At 41.4% G+C, this 23,024-nt stretch overlaps 1 protein-coding gene across 1 annotated transcript in view; it reads left to right on the forward strand.

Annotated features, from left to right (window-relative positions):
• The window catches only part of COL25A1 (collagen type XXV alpha 1 chain), a 169,612-nt gene that overhangs the window by 77,680 nt on the left and 68,908 nt on the right, over nt 1-23,024 (forward strand). Inside the window, exons 14-15 of the mRNA XM_040419876.1 lie at nt 20,723-20,785; nt 21,953-22,021. Of these exons, the coding sequence (XP_040275810.1) occupies nt 20,723-20,785; nt 21,953-22,021 (132 nt within the window). The remainder of the gene's footprint in view (nt 1-20,722; nt 20,786-21,952; nt 22,022-23,024) is intronic.

Raw genomic sequence — 23,024 nt, forward strand, 5'->3', positions numbered from 1 at the left:
GAACTCTTTATTGAGGGCGACCCGCCCGTATTTATGCAGGTCCCCATCTGGTGGACACTCCCCTAGGGGACCAGATGGAAGACTGTGACACAGGACAGATATGCAGCAATTCAGGATACACAGACACAATACATCCCCACAATGCATCATGGTTTCCTCCTCTCTGCCCTGGAGACACCCGAGGAGTAATTCAATTATCTCTCAGGACAAAGGGAAATCGCCAATACACATGTGGGGACAACAGGACAGAAATCACCATTTAAACATACAATGTCACAACCCCTACAGTAAATACAGACATTTTACATATCCCCAGATAGCTCAAGTCTGAGTGCATATTATTAGGTGAATGGCACTCAGACTACACGAATACAATAAAATTAGCTATCTGGGTACCCTCACATAACATACAATAAAATTCCAAAGACAGATGGTTCTGTCACACACCTCAAAACCCCACATATCCCCATAATGTATACATCCATGGATAGCTCTGATCTGGGTGAACAACATATCCAAAAATCACCCAGATCTGAGCAGGGGTTCCTGAATTCCATGGAAGTCACATTTGGCCGACTGCAAGCATGGCTTTCCTGCCCAAACCGGTTCCACAGATTTAAGCTGTGCGGCTGGTCTGTCTTCTGGTCTGTCTTCTCCTTTAAAGTTAGTATGGGCCATAATCCTGAGCCAGGCCCCTCCAAAAGCCAGTGGCGAGGTTGGTTTCGCCACAGCTATTATGATTGAAAAAGGTATATCTTGATCAAGTTCAACCAAGAGATGGGAGAGGATGTCGATAAAGTAAAGGGGGGTGGGTGAACTTTTCCAGTATTGACCTAGAAGAGTCAATCTGAAAAGTTTCCCTCCTATTGGTGATCAGACTTTTAACAGAATTTTATACATTCTATAATCTTTTTTCCCTCACTATGTTTCACTGCACCTTATAAAAGGTAGTACTGTACACGTACATTGCATATTTCGAAAGTCCTATAGTCACTGGAAGAGACTTGTACCTGTGGCATAGGCAGGCTAAAAAAATATAGACTGTGAGCTGTATATGTTTGGGTGATGAGTGTTTTTATCAACTTTTTTTATTACATGGCATCATTGTATAAAATACATAAAACCTAAATATTTATCAGAATCAAGGAATTCAGAAAATTCCACCATCATCATCATTCCCAATATCCTGAACTTTCCCCAAAAATTCCAGTTAGTTCTTTTTTAAGTAGTAAGTTTTCTCAAAATGTTTTAGGCTAGTTTCACAGTAGCATTCAGAGATCCAGCAGGCTGTTCCCTGCCGGAGCTCTCTGGATGCTGCCTGAATGCCTGCATTAACTATGATTCAGAGATCAGAGATCCTTCCGCAACCTGGCAAAACATGTCAATAATCAGTCAGACTAAAACCGTTGCATGTAGTGGTATTTGTCCAGCCAATTCTCAGCATATTTGCTGGGTTGCAGCCGGATCTCCGCTGGTTTCCATTATAGTTAATGGGGCTGGTGGGCATCAGGCAGTGCCCGGTAATGCTAGACCCTGAGGGCTCCGGCAGGGATCTCTGAACGCTACTGTGTGAACCATACTTTCCCTTTTACGTATCAGGGGGTTTTCCCTAACCCACCAAGTCCTCACAATTATTACCCTAGCTATGATGAGAACTTGTAATATCAGCATTATCTTTCCTTTCAGACTAAGCAATGCGCACTCAACCATTAATGGTAAATTATAGTTAATCTTATTCTGAATTATATAAAAAAATACCCTCCCAATATGTTTTCAGTGCTGGACATTTCCATGTATCATCCATAAAATCTAGTATACACTGTGAACAAACAGCCTCTTTTAACTTTAATTTCTGCAGAAAGGCTGGTACTCTGCCAATGTTTGCCAACGTTTTCATATAAATTACAGATTTATCCTTAGTCTGTATCCATGATTATAATAGTTCATAAAAATGAAAATAAGAACTGTGCTTAGTCCCATAGTTTTTGGGTCACGAGTTTTAGAATGTAAAATACAGTAATGGGACGAATTGCAAGGTAATGTAGGAACATACTGTAAATTCCAGTAATCATGTCATTGTAATGGATATGAAAGATGACAACTTATATTATATAGTAAGTGTATGTGTAAAAGTTTAGGTGAGTCAAGGACAGAACATAAAATGAAATTATAAAGTATATTAACCACCTCCGGACCGCCTAACGCAGATTCGCGTTCCGGAGGTGGCAGCGCTGCGCACAGTCACGCATATACGCGTCATCTCGCGAGACGCGAGATTTCGCTCCAAGCCGGCCCGCGCATGCGCATCGCGGGCCGGCAAAAGTTAAAGAACAAGTTAGTCACCAGCCTGCCAGCAACGATCATTGGCTGGCAGGCTGGCGATTTTTAAAAAATCCAATCACAAGCCATATAACAGATCATATTAGTAAATATGATCTGTTATATGGCTTCTCTGCTCCTGTGCTGGTCCTTTTCGTCGGTTGGATCCAGCACAGGAGCAGACTGAACTGTGAGTAGCACCAACACTACACCTTAGCCCCAGATCACCCCCCTGCACCCCAATTAACCCTTTGATCACCCCTTTGATCGCCCCTGTCAATCACCAGTGAAAGGAAAAAAAGTGATCAGTGTAAACTGTCACTTTTTTTTTTTCACTAGTATTGGCTGTTAGGTTTTAGGGATAGTTTAGGCCCCTTGGTTAGGTAGTTAGCGTCAGTTAGCGCCCACCCCACCGCACCGCAGTCACTTTTATTCGCTGAATAGCGTATCGCTAATCAGCATTTGTACTTTTATAGTATCTGTAAGTGATCAAAACTGATCACGGTCAGATCTATAATAGTATTAGTGTCACTTTAGTTCGCCCTCCACCCAAAACGCAGTGTTTGCCCGATCAGGCCTGATCGGTCGCCCACACGTGCGTTCACCCACGCCCGCCCCACCGCAGTGACAAAAAATATATATTTTTTGATCACTGCACATTCATTTTACACGCACTGCGGCGATAAAAAAATCAGTTTTGATATTTTTTATCAACCGCAGCGGCCTCCGGTACTTCGCTAGCCTCCCCTTTGTAAGACAGGTTTGCTTTTTTTCTTGGGTAGTCTCAGGGAATACCCCTAAATTTAGTAGTCCAAAATGTCAAACAGGGGGTATTCTTCTGAAGAGGCCTACAGGATTCTGACCCAGTCGGATGAGGAGTGGGAACCCTCATCTGATGAATCTAGCGGGTCAGAATATGAACCTGTGGAAAGCAGTGGCTCTCTGACCCAAAGTTCGGACGAGGAGGTGGAGGTCCCTGGCAGCACCAGGCGTACCCGGCCCCATGTCGCTAGACCACAGGTTATGCAGGATCCGCTTCAAGAGCAGCAGAGTGGGGCTGTCGCTGCCGGATCACGTGGTGAGGCATACACCAGCAGCGCAGCCCTCCCTGGACCTAGTACCAGCACTGCCGTACAACATGGTGACGTGGCGAGCACCAGAAGGGCAGTTGAAGCTGGTACGGTGGCACGTGCACTAGTTACCCCGTCGCAGCCACCGCAAAGACAGGCCCGTAGAGCCCCTAGAATCCCTGAGGTGCTGGCAAACCCTGATTGGCAGTCACCAACTTCAGCCGCACCTGTAGTTCCCCCTTTCACCGCCCAGTCTGGAGTTCGGGTTGAGACGGCTCAAATCGGTTCGGCCCTGGGATTTTTTGAGCTGTTCTTGACTGCGGAGCTCTTGGACTTAGTCGTGGCAGAGACCAACCAGTATGCCACACAATTTATATCCGCCAACCCGGGAAGCTTTTATGCCCAGCCTTTCCGGTGGAAACCAGTCCAAGTTTCCGAAATTAAAATTTTTTTGGGCCTTCTCCTCAACATGGGCCTGACAAAAAAGCATGAATTGCGGTCATATTGGTCAACGCACCCGATTCATCACATGCCCATGTTCTCTGCTGCTATGTCCAGGGCACGATTTGAGGCCATCCTCCGTTTCCTGCATTTTAGCGACAACACCACCTCCCGTCCCAGAGGCCACCCAGCTTTTGACCGGCTCCACAAAATTCGGCCCCTCATAGACCATTTCAACCAGAAATTTGCAGATTTGTATACCCCCGAGCAAAACATCTGCGTAGACGAGTCCCTAATACATTTTACCGGGCGCCTTGGCTTCAAACAGTACATCCCAAGCAAGCGTGCCCGGTATGGGGTCAAATTGTATAAGCTCTGTGAAAGGGCCACAGGCTATACCCACAAATTTCGTGTCTATGAGGGAAAAGATCAGACCCTGGAGCCGGTCGGTTGCCCTGACTACCTGGGGAGCAGTGGGAAGACAGTCTGGGACTTGGTGTCACCCTTATTCGGCAAGGGGTACCATCTTTATGTGGACAATTTTTACACAAGTGTGGCCCTCTTTAGGCATTTGTTTCTAGAACGGATTTGCGCCTGTGGCACCGCGCGAACTAGTCGCGTGGGCTTCCCCCAACGGCTTGTAACCACCCGTCTTGCAAGGGGGCAGAGGGCTGCCTTGTGTAACGAAGAACTGCTCGCGGTGAAATGGAGAGACAAGCGTGACGTTTACATGCTCTCCTCCATTCACGCAGACACGACAATCCAAATTGAGCGAGCAACCCGTGTCATTGAAAAGCCCCTCTGTGTCCACGACTATAATGCGCTCATGGGAGGGGTGGACTTCAATGACCAGATGTTGTCTCCGTATTTAGTTTCCCGCAGAACCAGACGCTGGTATAAGAAGGTGTCTGTATATTTAATTCAATTGGCGCTGTACAATAGTTTTGTTCTCTACAGTAAGGCTGGGAGAACACGATCTTTCCTCAAATTCCAGGAAGAGATCATCGAGAACCTCCTTTACCCAGGAGGTTCCGTGGCCCCATCCCCCAGTGTAGTTAGCCGTCTACACGAGCGACATTTCCCCAGTGTCGTTCCTGGTACCTCAACCCAACCGTCACCCCGAAAAAGATGTCGTGTCTGTAGCAGGAGTGGAATAAGGCGTGACACCCGCTATTTCTGTCCTGACTGTGCTGACCACCCTGCCCTATGCTATGGAGAGTGTTTCCGGAAGTACCACACACAGGTACACCTAGCATAGGGATTGCATCTCACAGGACAGGCACACAGGGCTATTAGGGCCCTTTTACTCTCAGCTGCTGCAAACCTCTCCTTTCACCTGGGATAAAGTGCATAACGTACTTCGCCACATCTTTGGGCGATTTGCGCTTTGCACATTGTCCCATGGGGAAGGAGAGGTTTGTTCTATAAAGGTAAAAAAAACTAAACAAAAAAAAAATTACCGGTAAGTAAAAAAGTTAAAAAAGTTTAAAAAAGTTAATATGTTCTGTTCTAAAGTTAATAAAGTTATTGCTTTGCGGCCTGGTTTTTTCTTTTTTGTTTTGTTTTTTTTACCTTCCAGGTGGACCAACCGATCGACCAGCTGCAGCACTGATGTGCATTCGGACAGAAGCATTGTGCTGCTGTCAGATTACACGCAAGTCGGTGTATGCGGCGCTGCAAGACGAGATTTCTCCTCTGCAGTAAAAGATATGTTTGCCGAGGCATATGAGCTGAGGAGGTGGCGGTGTTCATATACTTTGGCAAACACTTTGTATATATAAAAAAAAAAATCCCGGCAATGATTTATTCATCCACATCGATTGATGTGAATGGAGAAATCTGGTTTGCCAGGGCATACGAGCTGAAGTGGGTATGGATGTTGGGCGGAGCTCCTATGTCCTGGCAGACGCCTTTCCCCTCCTTTTTCTTTTTTTGGCAGAGATTTTTTCATCCACATTGATCGATGCGAATGAAGAAATCTGTGCCGTTCATTTTTTTCTTTCAGCCCAGAGGCTGAACGGAAAAAAAAAATCTCATTACCCGTATGCTCAATATAAGGAGAATAGCAGAAACTCCTAATGCTGGGCATACATGTAATGATTGCGGAGACCCTCAAATGCCAGGGCAGTACAAACACCCCACAAATAACACCATTTTGGAAAGAAGACACCCCAAGGTATTTGCTGAGGGGCATATTGAGTCCATGAAAGATTGAAATTTTTGTCCCAAGTTAGCGGAAAGGGAGACTTTGTGAGAACAAAATCCAAAAAATCAATTTCCGCTAACTTGTGCCAAAATTTTTTTTTTTCAATGAACTCGCCATGCCCCTCATTGAATACCTTGGGGTGTCTTCTTTCCAAAATGGGGTCACATGTGGGGTATTTATACTGCCCTGGCATTTTAGGGGCCCCAAAGCGTGAGAAGAAGTCTGGTATCCAAATGTCTAAAAATGCCCTCCTAAAAGGAATTTGGGCCCCTTTGCCCACCTAGGCTGCAAAAAAGTGTCACACATGTGGTATCTCCGTATTCAGCAGAAGTTGGGGAATATGTTTTGGGGTGTCATTTTACATATACCCATGCTGGGTGAGATAAATATCTTGGTCAAATGCCAACTTTGTATAAAAAAAATGGGAAAAGTTGTCTTTTGCCAAGATATTTCTCTCACCCAGCATGGGTATATGTAAAATGACACCCCAAAACACATTCCTTACCTTCTCCTGAGTACGGAGATACCAGATGTGTGACACTTTTTTGCAGCCTAGCTGGGCAAAGGGGCCCACATTCCAAAGAGCACCTTTCAGATTTCACAGGTCATTTACCTACTTACCAGACATTAGGGCCCCTGGAAAATGCCAGGGCAGTATAACTGCCCCACAAGTGACCCCATTTTGGAAAGAAGACACCCCAAGGTATTCCGTGAGGGGCATGGCAAGTTCCTAGAATTTTTTATTTTTTGTCACAAGTTAGTGGAAAATGATGATTTTTTTTTTTTTTTTTTTTTTTCATACAAAGTCTCCTATTCCACTAACTTGTGACAAAAAAAAGAAATTTCCATGAACTCACTATGCCCATCAGCGAATACCTTGGGGTCTCTTCTTTCCAAAATGGGGTCACTTGTGGGGTAGTTATACTGCCCTGGCATTCTAGGGGCCCAAATGTGTGGTAAGGAGTTTGAAATCAAATTCAGTAAAAAATGACCTGTGAAATCCAAAAGGTGCTCTTTGGAATATGGGCCCCTTTGCCCACCTAGGCTGCAAAAAAGTGTCACACATCTGGTATCTCCGTACTCAGGAGAAGGTGGGGAATGTGTTTTGGGGTGTCATTTTATATATACCCATGCTGGGTGAGAGAAATATCTTGGCAAAAGACAACTTTTCCCATTTTTTTATACAAAGTTGTCATTTGACCAAGATATTTATCTCACCCAGCATGGGTATATGTAAAAAGACACCCCAAAACACATTCCTCAACTTCTCCTGAGTACGGCAATACCACATGTGTGACACTTTTTTGCAGCCTAGGTGGGCAAAGGGGCCCATATTCCAAAGAGCACCTTTCGGATTTCACTCGTCATTTTTTACTGAATTTGATTTCAAACTCCTTACCACACATTTGGGCCCCTAGAATGCCAGGGCAGTATAACTACCCCACAAGTGACCCCATTTTGGAAAGAAGAGACCCCAAGGTATTCGCTGATGGGCATAGTGAGTTCATGGAAGTTTTTATTTTTTGTCACAAGTTAGTGGAATATGAGACTTTGTATGAAAAAAAAAAAAAAAAAAAAAATCATCATTTTCCACTAACTTGTGACAAAAAATAAAAAATTCTAGGAACTCGCCATGCCCCTCACGGAATAGCTTGGGGTGTCTTCTTTCCAAAATGGGGTCACTTGTGGGGTAGTTATACTGCCCTGGCATTCTAGGGGCCCAAATGTGTGGTAAGGAGTTTGAAATCAAATTCTGTTAAAAATGACGAGTGAAATCCGAAAGGTGCTCTTTGGAATATGGGCCCCTTTGCCCACCTAGGCTGCAAAAAAGTGTCACACATCTGGTATCTCCGTACTCAGGAGAAGGTGGGGAATGTGTTTTGGGGTGTCATTTTACATATACCCATGCTGGGTGAGAGAAATATCTTGGCAAAAGACAACTTTTCCCATTTTTTTATACAAAGTTGTCATTTGACCAAGATATTTATCTCACCCAGCATGGGTATATGTAAAAAGACACCCCAAAACACATTCCTCAACTTCTCCTGAGTACGGGGATACCAGATGTGTGACACTTTTTTGCAGCCTAGGTGGGCAAAGGGGCCCATATTCCAAAGAGCACCTTTCGGATTTCACTCGTCATTTTTTACAGAATTTGATTTCAAACTCCTTACCACACATTTGGGCCCCTAGAATGCCAGGGCAGTATAACTACCCCACAAGTGACCCCATTTTGGAAAGAAGAGACCCCAAGGTATTCGCTGATGGGCATAGTGAGTTCATGGAAGTTTTTATTTTTTGTCACAAGTTAGTGGAATATGAGACTTTGTATGAAAAAAAAAAAAAAAAATCATCATTTTCCACTAACTTGTGACAAAAAATAAAAAATTCTAGGAACTCGCCATGCCCCTCACGGAATAGCTTGGGGTGTCTTCTTTCCAAAATGGGGTCACTTGTGGGGTAGTTATACTGCCCTGGCATTCTAGGGGCCCAAATGTGTGGTAAGGAGTTAGAAATCAAATTCTGTAAAAAATGATGAGTGAAATCCGAAAGGTGCTCTTTGGAATATGGGCCCCTTTGCCCACCTAGGCTGCAAAAAAGTGTCACACATCTGGTATCTCCGTACTCAGGAGAAGGTGGGGAATGTGTTTTGGGGTGTCATTTTATATATACCCATGCTGGGTGAGAGAAATATCTTGGCAAAAGACAACTTTTCCCATTTTTTTATACAAAGTTGTCATTTGACCAAGATATTTATCTCACCCAGCATGGGTATATGTAAAAAGACACCCCAAAACACATTCCTCAACTTCTCCTGAGTACGGGGATACCAGATGTGTGACACTTTTTTGCAGCCTAGGTGGGCAAAGGGGCCCATATTCCAAAGAGCACCTTTCGGATTTCACTCGTCATTTTTTACTGAATTTGATTTCAAACTCTTTACCACACATTTGGGCCCCTAGAATGCCAGGGCAGTATAACTACCCCACAAGTGACCCCATTTTGGAAAGAAGAGACCCCAAGGTATTCGCTGATGGGCATAGTGAGTTCATAGAACTTTTTATTTTTTGTCACAAGTTAGTGGAATATGAGACTTTGTAAGAAAAAAAAAAAAAATCATCATTTTCCGCTAACTTGTGACAAAAAATAAAAAGTTCTATGAACTCACTATGCCCATCAGCGAATATCTTAGGGTGTGTACTTTCAGAAATGGGGTCATTTGTGGGGTGTTTGTACTGTCTGGGCATTGTAGAACCTCAGGAAACATGACAGGTGCTCAGAAAGTCAGAGCTGCTTCAAAAAGCGGAAATTCACATTTTTGTACCATAGTTTGTAAACGCTATAACTTTTACCCAAACCATTTTTTTTTACCCAAACATTTTTTTTTTATCAAAGACATGTAGAACTATAAATTTAGAGCAAAATTTCTATATGGATGTCGTTTTTTTTGCAAAATTTTACAACTGAAAGTGAAAAATGTCATTTTTTTGCAAAAAAATCGTTAAATTTCGATTAATAACAAAAAAAGTAAAAATGTCAGCAGCAATGAAATACCACCAAATGAAAGCTCTATCAGTGAGAAGAAAAGGAGGTAAAATTCATTTGGGTGGTAAGTTGCATGACCGAGCAATAAATGGTGAAAGTAGTGTAGGTCAGAAGTGTAAAAAGTGGCCTGGTCTTTCAGGGTGTTTAAGCACTGGGGGCTGAGGTGGTTAAAGTATAAATGGCAACAAAAATATCAGTAATGTGTGATTATCCTATTAAAACTGCAGCTAGATAAATGTAAAAGGACTTACATTTAACATGTTGATTTTGACATATTCTGTGTTGTATCATATGTATGTCATACAGTCATGATAGCCTACAGAACAAAGGCCTAAGTCTAAGCTAAACTGCGGTATGCCTTGTAACCGACCTCAACTACAGTATGTGAAGAAATAACACATTTGACATGTATGGTAATAAGACTTTGAGATTAGAGATAAGCAATTACTTCATCACGAAGCGTATTTCTTTGTAAGTAGCAGATGCAATTATGGGGAACTGCGATTACCCCCCCCCGTCATTGAACCCCTTAGATGCCGGGTCTCATCTGAGATGAAAAATCTGTAAAAAAAAAACAAAAACTCATCCATTTGAGTGCGAAGAGACCACCATGGCCATTTTGATTGAAGATCCCGCGCAAAATCTCACTCGGTGCGTGATGACGTGCGTAGAATCTTCAATCAAGATGGCTACAGCGGCCTCTTTGCACTTGCAAAAGGATGAGGTAAGTATACATTTTTTTAAAGCTGTTTCAGTGAAAATGGATTTGGTATTACGAAGCACGATGAAATTCGACTTCGCTGTGAATCAAATTTTTTCTAAAATTTGGGGACAGACACACATGGGGGGACACACACGCAGGGACAGACACACAACCAGGGATGATGAAATACACACAGGGACAGACACATACACACACACACACAGGGACAGACACATACACACACACACACACACAGGGACAGACACATACAGGGACAGACACACACAGCTAGGCCTCACCACACTCCAGCCAGGCTCTGATCTTTTTCTGATCCGTGCTGCACTGTGAAAGGACGTCGCCCGGAAGAAGACCAAGGAGAGGAGAGTACGGCTCGTGGAGTGCTAGACTCATTGCTCCCTGCACCTCCTGCATACTGATGACCGCTTTCATAATGGAAGTGGTCATTAGCAGTCGCTCTATAAGACACTACAATTTTTACACCACTTTTAGTGGAAAAAAAGTGTCATAAGGTGAAAATACAATAAATATGATCACCAACATATTTCCTCAAGAAATATATATATAGAGAGAGAGAGAGAGACAAGTACATGCATAGGCATAGACAATAGGTACCTATACACGTAAAGACACACATTTTACATATATACACACACACAGGCATACATAGCTATACAGTACAGACCAAAAGTTTGGACACACCTTCTCATTCAAAGAGTTTTCTTTATTTTCATGACTATGAAGGCATCAAAACTATGAATTAATACATGTGGAATTATATACATAACAAACAAGTGTGAAACAACTGAAAATATGTCATATTCTAGGTTCTTCAAAGTAGCCACCTTTTGCTTTGATTAATGCTTTGCACACTCTTGGCATTCTCTTGATGAGCTTCAAGAGGTAGTCACCTGAAATGGTCTTCCAACAGTCTTGAAGGAGTTCCCAGAGATACTTAGCACTTGTTGGCCCTTTTGCCTTCACTCTGCGGTCCAGCTCACCCCAAACCATCTCGATTGGATTCAGGTCCGGTGACTGTGGAGGCCAGGTCATCTGGCGCAGCACCCCATCACTCTCCTTCATGGTCAAATAGCCCTTACTTTCAAAGTTTTCCCAATTTTTCGGCTGACTGACTTCTTAAAGTAATGATGGCCACTCATTTTTCTTTACTTAGCTGCTTTTTTCTTGCCATAATACAAATTCTAACAGTCTATTCAGTAGGACTATCAGCTGTGTATCCACCTGACTTCTCCTCAACACAACTGATGGTCCCAACCCCATTTATAAGGCAAGAAATCCCACTTATTAAACCTGACAGGGCACACCTGTGAAGTGAAAACCATTTCAGGGGACTACCTCTTGAAGCTCATCAAGAGAATGCCAAGAGTGTGCAAAGCAGTAATCAAAGCAAAAGGTGGCTACTTTGAAGAACCTAGAATATGACATAGTTTCAGTTGTTTCACACTTGTTTGTTATGTATATAATTCCACATGTGTTAATTCATAGTTTTGATGCCTTCATAGTCATGAAGAAAACTCTTTGAATGAGAAGGTGTGTCCAAGCTTTTGGTCTGTACTGTATATAGATATAAATGCATACATAGATATATAGACACATATATACACATACATTCATACAGATACACACACACATATATATATATATATATATATATATATATCTCCATATATGCACACATGCATGCACAGATAAATATAGACACATACAGTATATACACACATACATGCATACATATAGACACACATGAATATATATACACAACCATACATAGATATTTATATAGATATAGATATGCACATTTAAACACACATGCATGCATAGATAAATATGGACACATATACACACATGCATACCTAGAGATATATATATATATAGACACATATATACATGCATTCATATATATATATATATATACACATAACAAATACAGATTGGTCACTTATCTTTCTACTTGGAGGTTGCAGGAGAGGAGCAGTCAGGAGGCACGGAGAAGGAGAGGGGGCACCATTGATAGCATGCAGAGAGGTTTTTTCTTCCTGACCTCTGCATGCTTCCGGACCGTTGGGCAGCATCAATCAACGTCAGCAAGCACACGTGTAGAGGCAGCTCCTCATTGGCTCAGCGTGCCTGCTGACGTGTAAGGCTACTTTCACACTAGCGTTCGGAGCGGATCCGTCTGATGTTTCATCAGACGGATCCGCTCCGATAATGCAGACGTTCGCATCCGTTCAGAACGGATGCGTCTGCATTAAAACTTAGAAAATTTTCTAAGTGTGAAAGTTGTCTGAGCGGATCCGTTCAGACTTTACATTGAAAGTCAATGGGGAACGGATCCGCTTGAAGATTGAGCCATATTGTGTCATCTTCAAGCGGATCCGTCCCCATTGACTTACATTGTAAGTGTGGACGGATCCGCTCGCCTCCGCACGGCCAGGCGGACACTCGAACGCTGCAAGCAGCGTTCAGGTGTCCGCTCACTGAGCGGAGCGGAGGCTGAGCGCTGGCAGGCGGATGCATTCTCAGTGGATCCGCCTCCACTGAGAATGCATTGGGGCCAGACGGATGCGTTCGGGGCCGCTCGTGAGCCCCTTCAAACGGTGCGCACGAGCGGACACCCGAACGCTAGTGTGAAAGTAGCCTAATGCTGCAGCCCTGCGGTCCTCCTGAGTGAGTCCGGACAGATATGCAAATAGACAGCTTTCTCCATGAGGCTGACACGGGTGTTCCACTGTGTGATCTGGCCAGATAGCGCAGGCCAGAAAATACCAGCAATTATCATTGCCGGAACAAATAAAATACTGGTAACCATGGTGAGCAGTGCACTGAGCGGACATTATAAACTTCTGAGCGGGGGCACAATAATTGCTGCGTACCCGCGCAGCTTAGAGGGGACACTGCTTGTGACCTCATACACTAGCAGAGTTGGACTGCGCACTTCACATGACAAAGCTCAGTTACAGGAAATAGCGATACCACCTGCAGCATTCGGAAACATACTGTACCTCCATGTGGCACTTTTATAAGACCTACATTTTGTGCTAATACGTTCCAGGCACAGGAAGCCGGACAGACCTGTGTAAAATGCTCATATATACTGCATGCTTTTAATATTAAACCACAGGATTGCCATATGAATAGCTAGAAAGAAGTTACAAAGCCAACATTTCTTTTCCAACTCTAGTGCAAATCCTTGAGTAAATTAATAGTGGTAAAAGTTATGTCCATGGCTGATGTGCCAAATGCTAGGAAACCCACTTTTTTAATACATTGGCAGTATAATGTAATATGTGTGCTATTGGACGGTGTAAAAAGTTTCAAGATTGTGCAATGAACTACTGTACTGTATAGCTCGCTGAGACATCAAATTGTAAATGTCGTAGTCCAATCGGAGGGTATAATCATCAAAGACTGAATGTAGAAAGAGATCCTTGTATTATTGTACGTAACAATTCATATGTTTCTGAACATGTGTGTAGAGCGTGGGATTATAAGGGTATATTACACATGGCACATTGCAGGTTGTGCTGTGTGCAAAACCCATGTGGTCCGATTCTGTTAAGATGCATTGCAAATATGGCAATGTCTGGTGGCTAAAGGAACATATGTGACCAACCTCATACAATTTACAGAGAATATAGAGCAGACAGATTTTAACTTAACCTTAAATTCTGGAAATCCCTGCTAAAAACAATGCTAATCCTCCATGCAAAATTCTCATCACATCAAGCTGACACGTTGTATACTTTGTGTTTGATCTTGTAACCCAGAAATCAGATTTCTGCTGATTGAGGCTATGGATAGTTGAGATCTTCATGGTCCATGTGCTTGTTACATAATACTTTGTTATTATTGAAGGCATTTTCTGGAGTTAGCCTAATTTGACAGACAATAATGCCTTTTCTGTTACTCTAAATCTGGATGAAAGATTGAAAGGATAATGTGGATGTTGGCATTGATTTCCATCTTGCACCTTAATGAGATCTCTTGTAGACCACTCAACATTGGAAACAGATGTGACTAAAACCATATGACTATGTCTAACTTCCATTTTCTTAGTCATGGGACACTTTGGTCTAGCGTATGTTGCCAACTTTGTATATGGTATTGCTAAAAAAAATTCAACCATTAAATGGGTTGTCCCTCTAAGAGTTTTCTACATACTGGATATGTAATAAAAAAATTAGTACAGACAGTGAGTTAATCAATAAAATTTATTTGTTTAGCACCACCTACAGTTCGTTCTTTTCCTTATTTCTCTGCCCACCTGGTTGAGGTGGACACACATGCTTGGTTCCATCCTTCAACTGTTACCAGCCATATCTACTGTTAGAAGCTGTGACAGTTAAATGGAGAGAGCTGCAGCAGAAAGCACAAGCCCCCTGAGAAAGCCCCCCCCCCCCCTTCCCAAGCTTCCAGCTTAAAATAAACCTTAGAAGAGCAGTTGGGGCAAAGAATGGGGAGATCTCTGTATCCATATGATGTACAGAACTGGGTTTGGCTTTGTTAGGCTAGGTTCACATCACCGTTTCATTTTCTGTTCTTCTGATCTGTCAGAAGAACAATAAAAAAAAAATTGGATCCTTGATTTTGAGCATTCATTTTTCTCAATTATGCACATTTTGCATCCGTTTTAGCCATTTCTGTCTGAGATCCATAATTTTAGATGGAAAAAAGTCCTCCACAGAGTACTTTTTTTCTGGCTAACATAATGGATCTCAGATGGAAATTGATAAAATGGATGCAAAATGGGCATAACTGAGCATAATGGATGCTCACAATAAAGGATCTGTTTTTTTCTGTTCTTCTGATGGATCTGATGAACAGAAAACAAAACAGTGATGTCAACCTATCCTTGTCTTGTACTATGTGATGTCTGATTTTTTCATTTTTTTACAACCCCTTTAAATGGCAACTATGCAGAACTTCATCGGAGCATATATTCATTTTCCATAAAAGTAATGTTGTGAGCTTAATATTACTCACCTTTAAGATAATCTTTTTATTCTTCTGTATAGACACTAAACTGAATGTGAGTGCTCTTTCATGTCTGAGATCCTCCATTGTAGACGTAGTGTATCTAAACTCCGAGCTGTGGAGCCATAATTGGAAAGCTGTAGTATTATGTGTAAGATGAGCTAAGGTCAATGGCTGTCAGCTTTAGGAGTGCAAGATTTGTGGATGATTCCATTAGTATAGCAGAGAGTGGTACAGCCGGGATTACAATTTGCAGACCTGTCAAGAAGGAGTGACCTACAACATAACTTCTCCCTGACCTGTACAATAGGTGTTAGTTAAAGAACATTGCTTTGACATTGCAAGAGTACAAGTAGAAGAACATAAAACTGACTGGCATCCACCACTGTGGTATATATTTTCAGCAGATCTGTTGCAGACTGTGTTTTCCATGCTGCAGAAACCCCCATTCATGTATATTTTTTACAAAGACATTTACATCTGCTGCGTGAACATGCTCTGAGGGACCTTATGCCCTTTGATTATTCTTACTTGTGAATTGAACTCAGGGGGACCAGGTGGAGGATGGGAGTGGTAGTGGCTCTGGCAATGATAGTTGTACATACGGATCACCAATACTCCCTAGGGCTGTGCAATTACAGGAGGGTGCACCCTTTTCATCCACACCCTGATGTTGGGGTGCCCTTGGTGTTAAGCGTTGGTCCTAGTTCAAGGCAGGAGGTGTAGGTGCAGTGGCCAGTGTATGGTGGAGTCAGTAACCAGGCCAGTTGTAGTAAATAAGTCACTCTTTACTAAAGTGCAAGATAGGAGTAGTAGTACATCCAACAGTAACAAGGCAAAGTTCCAAGCAAATCACAGCGCAGTTTCACCCCAATAGCAGTGTATGGATAGCAGCAAGAATGGGGGTTGTTGTACTCCTTCTCTCTGCCTTTCTCTCTCTAAAGTACTTTTAGAGTAGCAAATGCTGGGGATACCTCAGAGATAAAGGTTTTCAAAGCTCAGGCCTAGTTCTGAGGAGTAAGCACATGTCACTCCTCTCTCTTCCTCAGCTAAGCACAGAGTCTCAACCGACTGACTAACCAGTGGGTGGACCCAAGTCCATCTTCTAACAACCTAAAGAGTTCGAGTTAAGGTGTTAACCCTGACTTATCCATACAATGATGTTGGGTATACAATTACAGTAAATTTAAACATTTCACTTGGCAATACAACATTACAACAGTTAGCTTTTTGCAGTAACCCTGTTCTGGGGTGCTACACCTGCACATAAGCAGATTTCTCCTAGTGGATAAATTAGGAGATATGGGTGTACATGCTTCTTGCATACTGTTTTCATAAGGAACCTTATCTGATAAAATAAAAGCCGTTTTCCTCAAGCTGGACAATATAGACATAAAATACTGATACTTCTTGCGGTATAGAAAATAATAAGTCAAGCAATAAACAAAGTATACAAAAAACACCAAAAATTGGTGTACAAAAATTTACCAAAGTTCTCCATACTTCTGGAGGAATTCTTCTTAAATGAGCACTCCCACAAAAATATTTATTCTGGCCTGTTAGAAAGGTACATGATGCAAATTAAAGTGCATGTAATCGTCTTACTGGTGGCTGTATTTCCGATTTATCCACTCCATTCTGGCCCTCAAGTGTGTCATGTGACGGACACTCTGACTCTCCAACTGTCAGTCATGAGCAGAGAAACTGACTTCCTGTTCACACATAAGTGTTATCCTATTACGATGTACAAGAACCTTGAAACAGCTGTCTACGGATGGATATCTGGATTGGCTATATTCCCTTGTCAAATCGCAAGGCTTGTTGGAAAGTTGGATTTTGACTCATAGGGAACCCTGTTCGAGAGGTGTTGCTAGCGAGATAGTTCTCTTCCTTGGAAGATACCTCTTTGCATATCAGTTAGAGAGTCAAAATGTTGGTCACATGACAGAGCTGAGAACCAGAAGGCAGTGGATTACTTACAGCTAGAGCCACCAGTAAAAAGAAGGCAGATTTAGCAAAACTGGTGAAAAGGAAAACTGACATACGTAGTTGCCCATTGCTACCAGTCAGATACCACTTTTCAATGGCGTTCTGAAAAGTGAAAGGTGGAACCTGATTGGTTGCTATGGGCAACTAAGTCAGTTTTGAAAAATCCCCACCATTATCTTCATAGGACACTGGATATACTGTTTGTCTTCGTTGCATGTTGCTGAGGGTTAACTAATCAGCAGTATTCACCTATGAACATAATGTGCTCAACTAACTAAAGGCACCTTTACATGGGCCAATGATCAGGAAGGAGCATCCCTAGGAAAGCTCATGTCTGATAATTTCCCTGTCTAAAGGTGTCACGGACCAACCAATGAATGAACAAAAGCTTGCTCACTGGGTGAAAGCATCGCTGGTGCGGTCATCAAAATCATTCTCTCTGGGCAGTAGATCTTGCTGTCTAAATAGTGATCTGCTGTCTAGAGACAATGATTCTCTGCCTGAAGGGCAGGCAATTATCAGACAGTTCAAACAGTTCTTTCCTGATAATTGCTTGCTGTGTCGTCCCCTGTAAAGGGGACCTAATAAAGGCCAACATGTATCAAGTCACCTCTTAGCCAACCAACAGATTTTATGTCACCAATGCTGATTGTTACAGAGCATAGGGTGCACAACATCTGCAGTGATGAGAGTGAGGTTCCTCGAGAAACGGTCCAGTACATAGTTTTCGTTTTTTGAAGCATGTTTTTTCACAGACAGTAACTGTGTGGTTTAGTGTTCTTGGCAGAAAACAGTGTGTATATATATATATATATATATATATATTATATGTATTTTATATGACTTAAGCTACTTTCACACTGGCGTTTTAAATTCCGTTTGTGAGATCCTTTCAGGGTTCAGTTCAGCCCCAATGCATTCTGAATGGATAAGGATCTGTTCAGAATGCATCAGTTGCCTCCGTTCAGCCTCCATTCCGCTCTGGAGGCGGACACCAAAACGCTGCTTGCAGCGTTTTGGTGTCCGCCTGGCGATGCAGAGCCAAACGGATCCGTCCTGACTTGCAATGTAAGTCAATGGGGACGGATCCGTTTTCACTGACACAATATGGTGCAATTGAAAACGGATCCATCCCCCATTGACTTTCAATGTAAGTCAGGATGGATCCGTTTTAACTTAGACTTTTTTTTTAAAGAATAATGCAAACGGATCCGTTCTGAACGGATACAAGCGTTTGCATTATAGGTGCGGATCCGTCTGTGCAGATACCAGACGCAGGTGTGAAAGTAGCCTGCAGCTTTCTGCATGTGAAGATCAGTAATGACAAGAATACCTTAATATGATATTAATGTTACTCCTAGATATATTTTACAGGACAGTTTATGGAGTAAATGATTTTGTATTGCTGTTTACTTATGTCACATAAAAACATGCATTCTTGGTGAATAAATTAGGAATTGCATTGAAGACGGTGAGTGCTGCAGTATTTCTCCTACATCCTGCTGGGCTAAGGCCTAACACTGCTGGCACCGTCACTCTATGGACTGTCCAGTTTGAACCCAACAGTAGTGCTGTTTAGTTTTAGATATTATTTTTATTCCATACTGACTTATTGTCTAGTGTAAATTAGCAGAACATCAGAATTCCTTCATTTATGATCGTGCACAGTCCATTCTGGTTGCTTACATTTAAGGCCCCTGTTCATGTGTCCACCTGAGTAGAAAACATTGACATAGTATGTAATGTACCCTGAGAAAGGGATAATGCTGGTTAATGCTTGGAATATCACATAGCTTACTAACAGTTCTAAATCCATCTATGTTCTTGGCATTCTTGGGCTTTTGCATGCATCATGCTTTTTATCATAATGTTTTAATATATAGTAAGACCTTTTACCATTGCATTCATGTTTCAATAATCTTTTCTTATTTGTATATTATAAATAAAGTAATGAATTGTGCTACTATCTCTGCCCTAATTGGTGTCACAAGAGTGGTTACATTGGCCAAATTATTAAATATTATTAGATATTTATCTGCAGATCCCAACAATTTCAATCCACCAACAATTCAGTATCTATGCCTTGGTATGGCAGCGGCTTTGATTCTATGCTCTATTGACTTAAAGGGAACCTGTCACCTGGATTTTGGGTATAGAGCTGAGGACATGGGTTGCTAGATGGCCGCTAGCCCATCCGCAATACCCAGTCCCCATAGCTCTGTGTGCTTTTATTGTGTATAAAAACCGATTTGATACATATGCAAATTAACCTGAGATGAGTCAGAGCTTGAAAATATGACTTCTCTGGTCACACAAGTAAGATATGACTCTTTTTATGTTAATTTGCATAGAAGGCGGGAAGTACAAAAATGCATAATACTTATTGAATTTGTCTGCAAATTAAATTTAAAGTGTAATTTATATGTTTAGGGTAACACAATGAACATTTTAGTAAGGGTAGCATAATAGAGGTGACAGGTTCCCTTTAAGACGTACATTCAGTGGACCGATAAAGAGTTGTGATCAAAAACTGAATGGCACTTGTTTAAAGGGCATTTCACATGGCCCAAAGGGGAAAGAATGATCGTTATTGCGATTGTTTAGCCTTCGTTTACTTTGCATATTGCTGGCAGCACATCCAGAGCAATGGGCTGCTAACAAACGTTGATTTTTGGCACCGCAAGAAAGATACCATCAACTGACAAATATTAGCTCGGCTGCATGAGCCAGTTATTCAGGATGAGCATTTGCACGAATGTGTCTAAGCCATGCCCTCATTTAGGCAAAATGTATAATAAATGGGCTAATTGCTGTAAAAATGTATCATTTGCCAAACCTAGAATTAATTAAATGCAGTTATGGCGAAAAAGAGCAATGTTGGTGATTATGTGGTATCTGTGGCAAACATAGAGCAGCAACATACAGGGTTTTCATATGCAGTTTCTATAGGTAAGGCCTCATGCATACAACTGTATATTTAGTCAGTGTGCTATCTGCATTTTTTGCGGATAACACACTGACCCATTAATTTCAATGGAGCCATGCACACATCCGTGTTTTTTGTGGATCCGTGTGGCTGTTTTAAAAATTATAGAGCAGGTCCTATTCTTAATATAATATTGCGGACAAGAACAGCCTTTTCTTTTGATGGGGATGAGAAAAAAACATAATTTACAAAGAAGTTATCCAGAAATATGGACACAGCCATGTGCATGAAGCCTAAAGCAACTTGTCCATTTGTATCATTCATATTTCTCCATTTGCTTCACAGAATCAACCAATGATATTGCCTGTTACCTATACCAATATGAAAATTCCTCCTTATTTTTAGATTTACGTTTCTTAAGAAAATCTTTTAAGTACATTATTTTTCAGACAATTGGTCATTCATGGTATAATTCCCATGAATTTTCTAAGTGTGTTTTTTTTCCAAAGGGGGAACCAGGATTTCTCGGCCCTCCTGGAGAACCTGGATTGCCAGGCTTACCAGGGACAAAGGTAAGAAATAGCATCATTATTTATTATAAACTGCTTGTTTGATAGATGAAAGTGGATTTTACTGAAGGATTGCCTTGGCAGCCAGGGGCCTAACAGTGGACCTCAGGTCTGCCATGTACAGATGCCTATAAGGCCTTGCCTTTGACAGGACCTAATAGGCATTCTGTTAGTTTTACTGTAACAGATATAATACAGGACATTGCAATACAAAGTATCAGAAGATTGCATGTTCAAGACCCTTAGCGGGACTAAGAAAAATTGTTAAAAAATTGTTTAGAAAAATAAAGTGAATAAAAAAAAAACACCAAAACATTTATATGCAAAGCAAAATTAGAAAAAAACATATGGTATCTCTGCAGCCATAATGACCTGCTGTTTTTAATTCATTTCATCTCCTGAAAAATACAATAAAAAGTGATCACAAAGTTGTATATGTTCCATCATGGCACCAACTACTACAACTTGTCTTGCAAAAACACGCCGACAGAAAAATAAATCTTTGAGTGTGGCAGCACAAACATTTTATTTAAAAAATAAAGTAAAGAAACATTAAAAACAATATAAATTTGGTAATATAATAATACAGATCCACAGAATAAAGATATCATGTTGATCACACCATAAAATCATAACTCCCAAAAAAGGTAGAACTACTTTCTTTTTTTTTTTCACCATCACCCCAAAAATTTTATTATATAATACATTAGATGTGCCATTAAACTTGTCCCTCGAAAATATATCATATGGATATGTCAACTGAAAACTAAAATAAAAAAATTGCAGCATCCTAAAATCCAAACTGGTTCGAATCTTTATGGAGTTAAAGCGGATGTCTTATCGGAGACAACCCCTTTCAGACTATAGGCCTGGAATTCATTTTGCGGAGCAATATGTGACCAGCCTGACATTTTCCCTGAAATGGTGCAGGTAGTACTGCATGGTGGGAAGTCAAAAGGATATAATATGTAACACTTGGTCATCTTGAGTTCATTAGGACAAGATGCTCCAACAAAACAGCTACCCATTCTGTCTTACAGAGGGGGCTTGTGAGAGAGGGACCTACCTTCTCTGATGTCCATAGGCCATACCACTGTTCTTATGACTTCATAAGACTATTCCTTTAATGGTAGTTTAACATATGAGATATTTTTATATTTTCATTTGTAGGGAGAACGTGGTGAACTTGGACCTCCAGGAAGAGGAGAAAGGGGTATTCAAGGCGTACCAGGTCCAAAGGTATGTCCTACGAGTGTATACTGGATGTTGCCAGGCATATTAGTGAAATATAAATTATTTGTCATTCCCATAAATCATGCATGTGACTATGTTACGCTATTACTCTACAATAGATAATAAATATTTATTTTATTTTCTTCCCCCAGCATTAATTTTATCAGTTGAGATTTAGTTTTTATTACTTGTTCATAAATTCCCAAGATTTATTAAATTGTGCTCACATGTGTTATTAATAATTGTCTGGAAGACCACATTTTTACACCTTGTGGACCCCTGAAAAATTCATATCATAAAACCAGTGATAGATTAAGTGGCTTCCTTGAAATGCTGCACGCGTTTCAATAATTGCTTGTCTCCTACAATATTACTTTAATTGCAGTCCTGAACTTGTGCTATGAACTTTGCTAAGCCATACATCATGAGTGTGTGTACCATATTTTAAGTTCTATCATGGGACACGAGGAGATCTCATTCACCTTGTAAATTCCTGACTACATGATTAATACTATAAGATTTATTATATCTATAAACCCAACATGAACAACGATATTTAGATGAATGTTTTTTAATACCTTGTAGCAACAGCTGAACATAGCACCTACCACCATAGCAATATCGTAAGGAAATACAAAGAGAGGAGGGCTTCATGTGCAGTAGCGTTTATACATAGTCAAATCTATTGCTTGAGGTGGCTTATGTCTATGCACCCACCCAATGCAGTTGCAGGCACACCACTCGTAAGCAGATATCAAAGATATTCACTGCTATACTGGGATCAGAGATTATGATTACAATAAAACAAGAACAACCTTTTTGAGCTCTGACATCTTCACAATGTTGCTTTTTAAAGGGGAATTATTTAAAATGGCCACCAGCAGCCTGTTCTAGAATTTAAGCAGAACTGGTTGCCACCACCAGAGCTGCCTAGGGAAGGGGTCTGACTACACTGCTCTACAATAGACGGTAATGATGTGATCCGGCCTATGATATGCAGGGGAGCACC

Source organism: Bufo bufo, chromosome 2, assembly GCF_905171765.1.
Source record: "Bufo bufo chromosome 2, aBufBuf1.1, whole genome shotgun sequence".
Classification (NCBI taxonomy): Eukaryota; Metazoa; Chordata; class Amphibia; order Anura; family Bufonidae; genus Bufo; species Bufo bufo.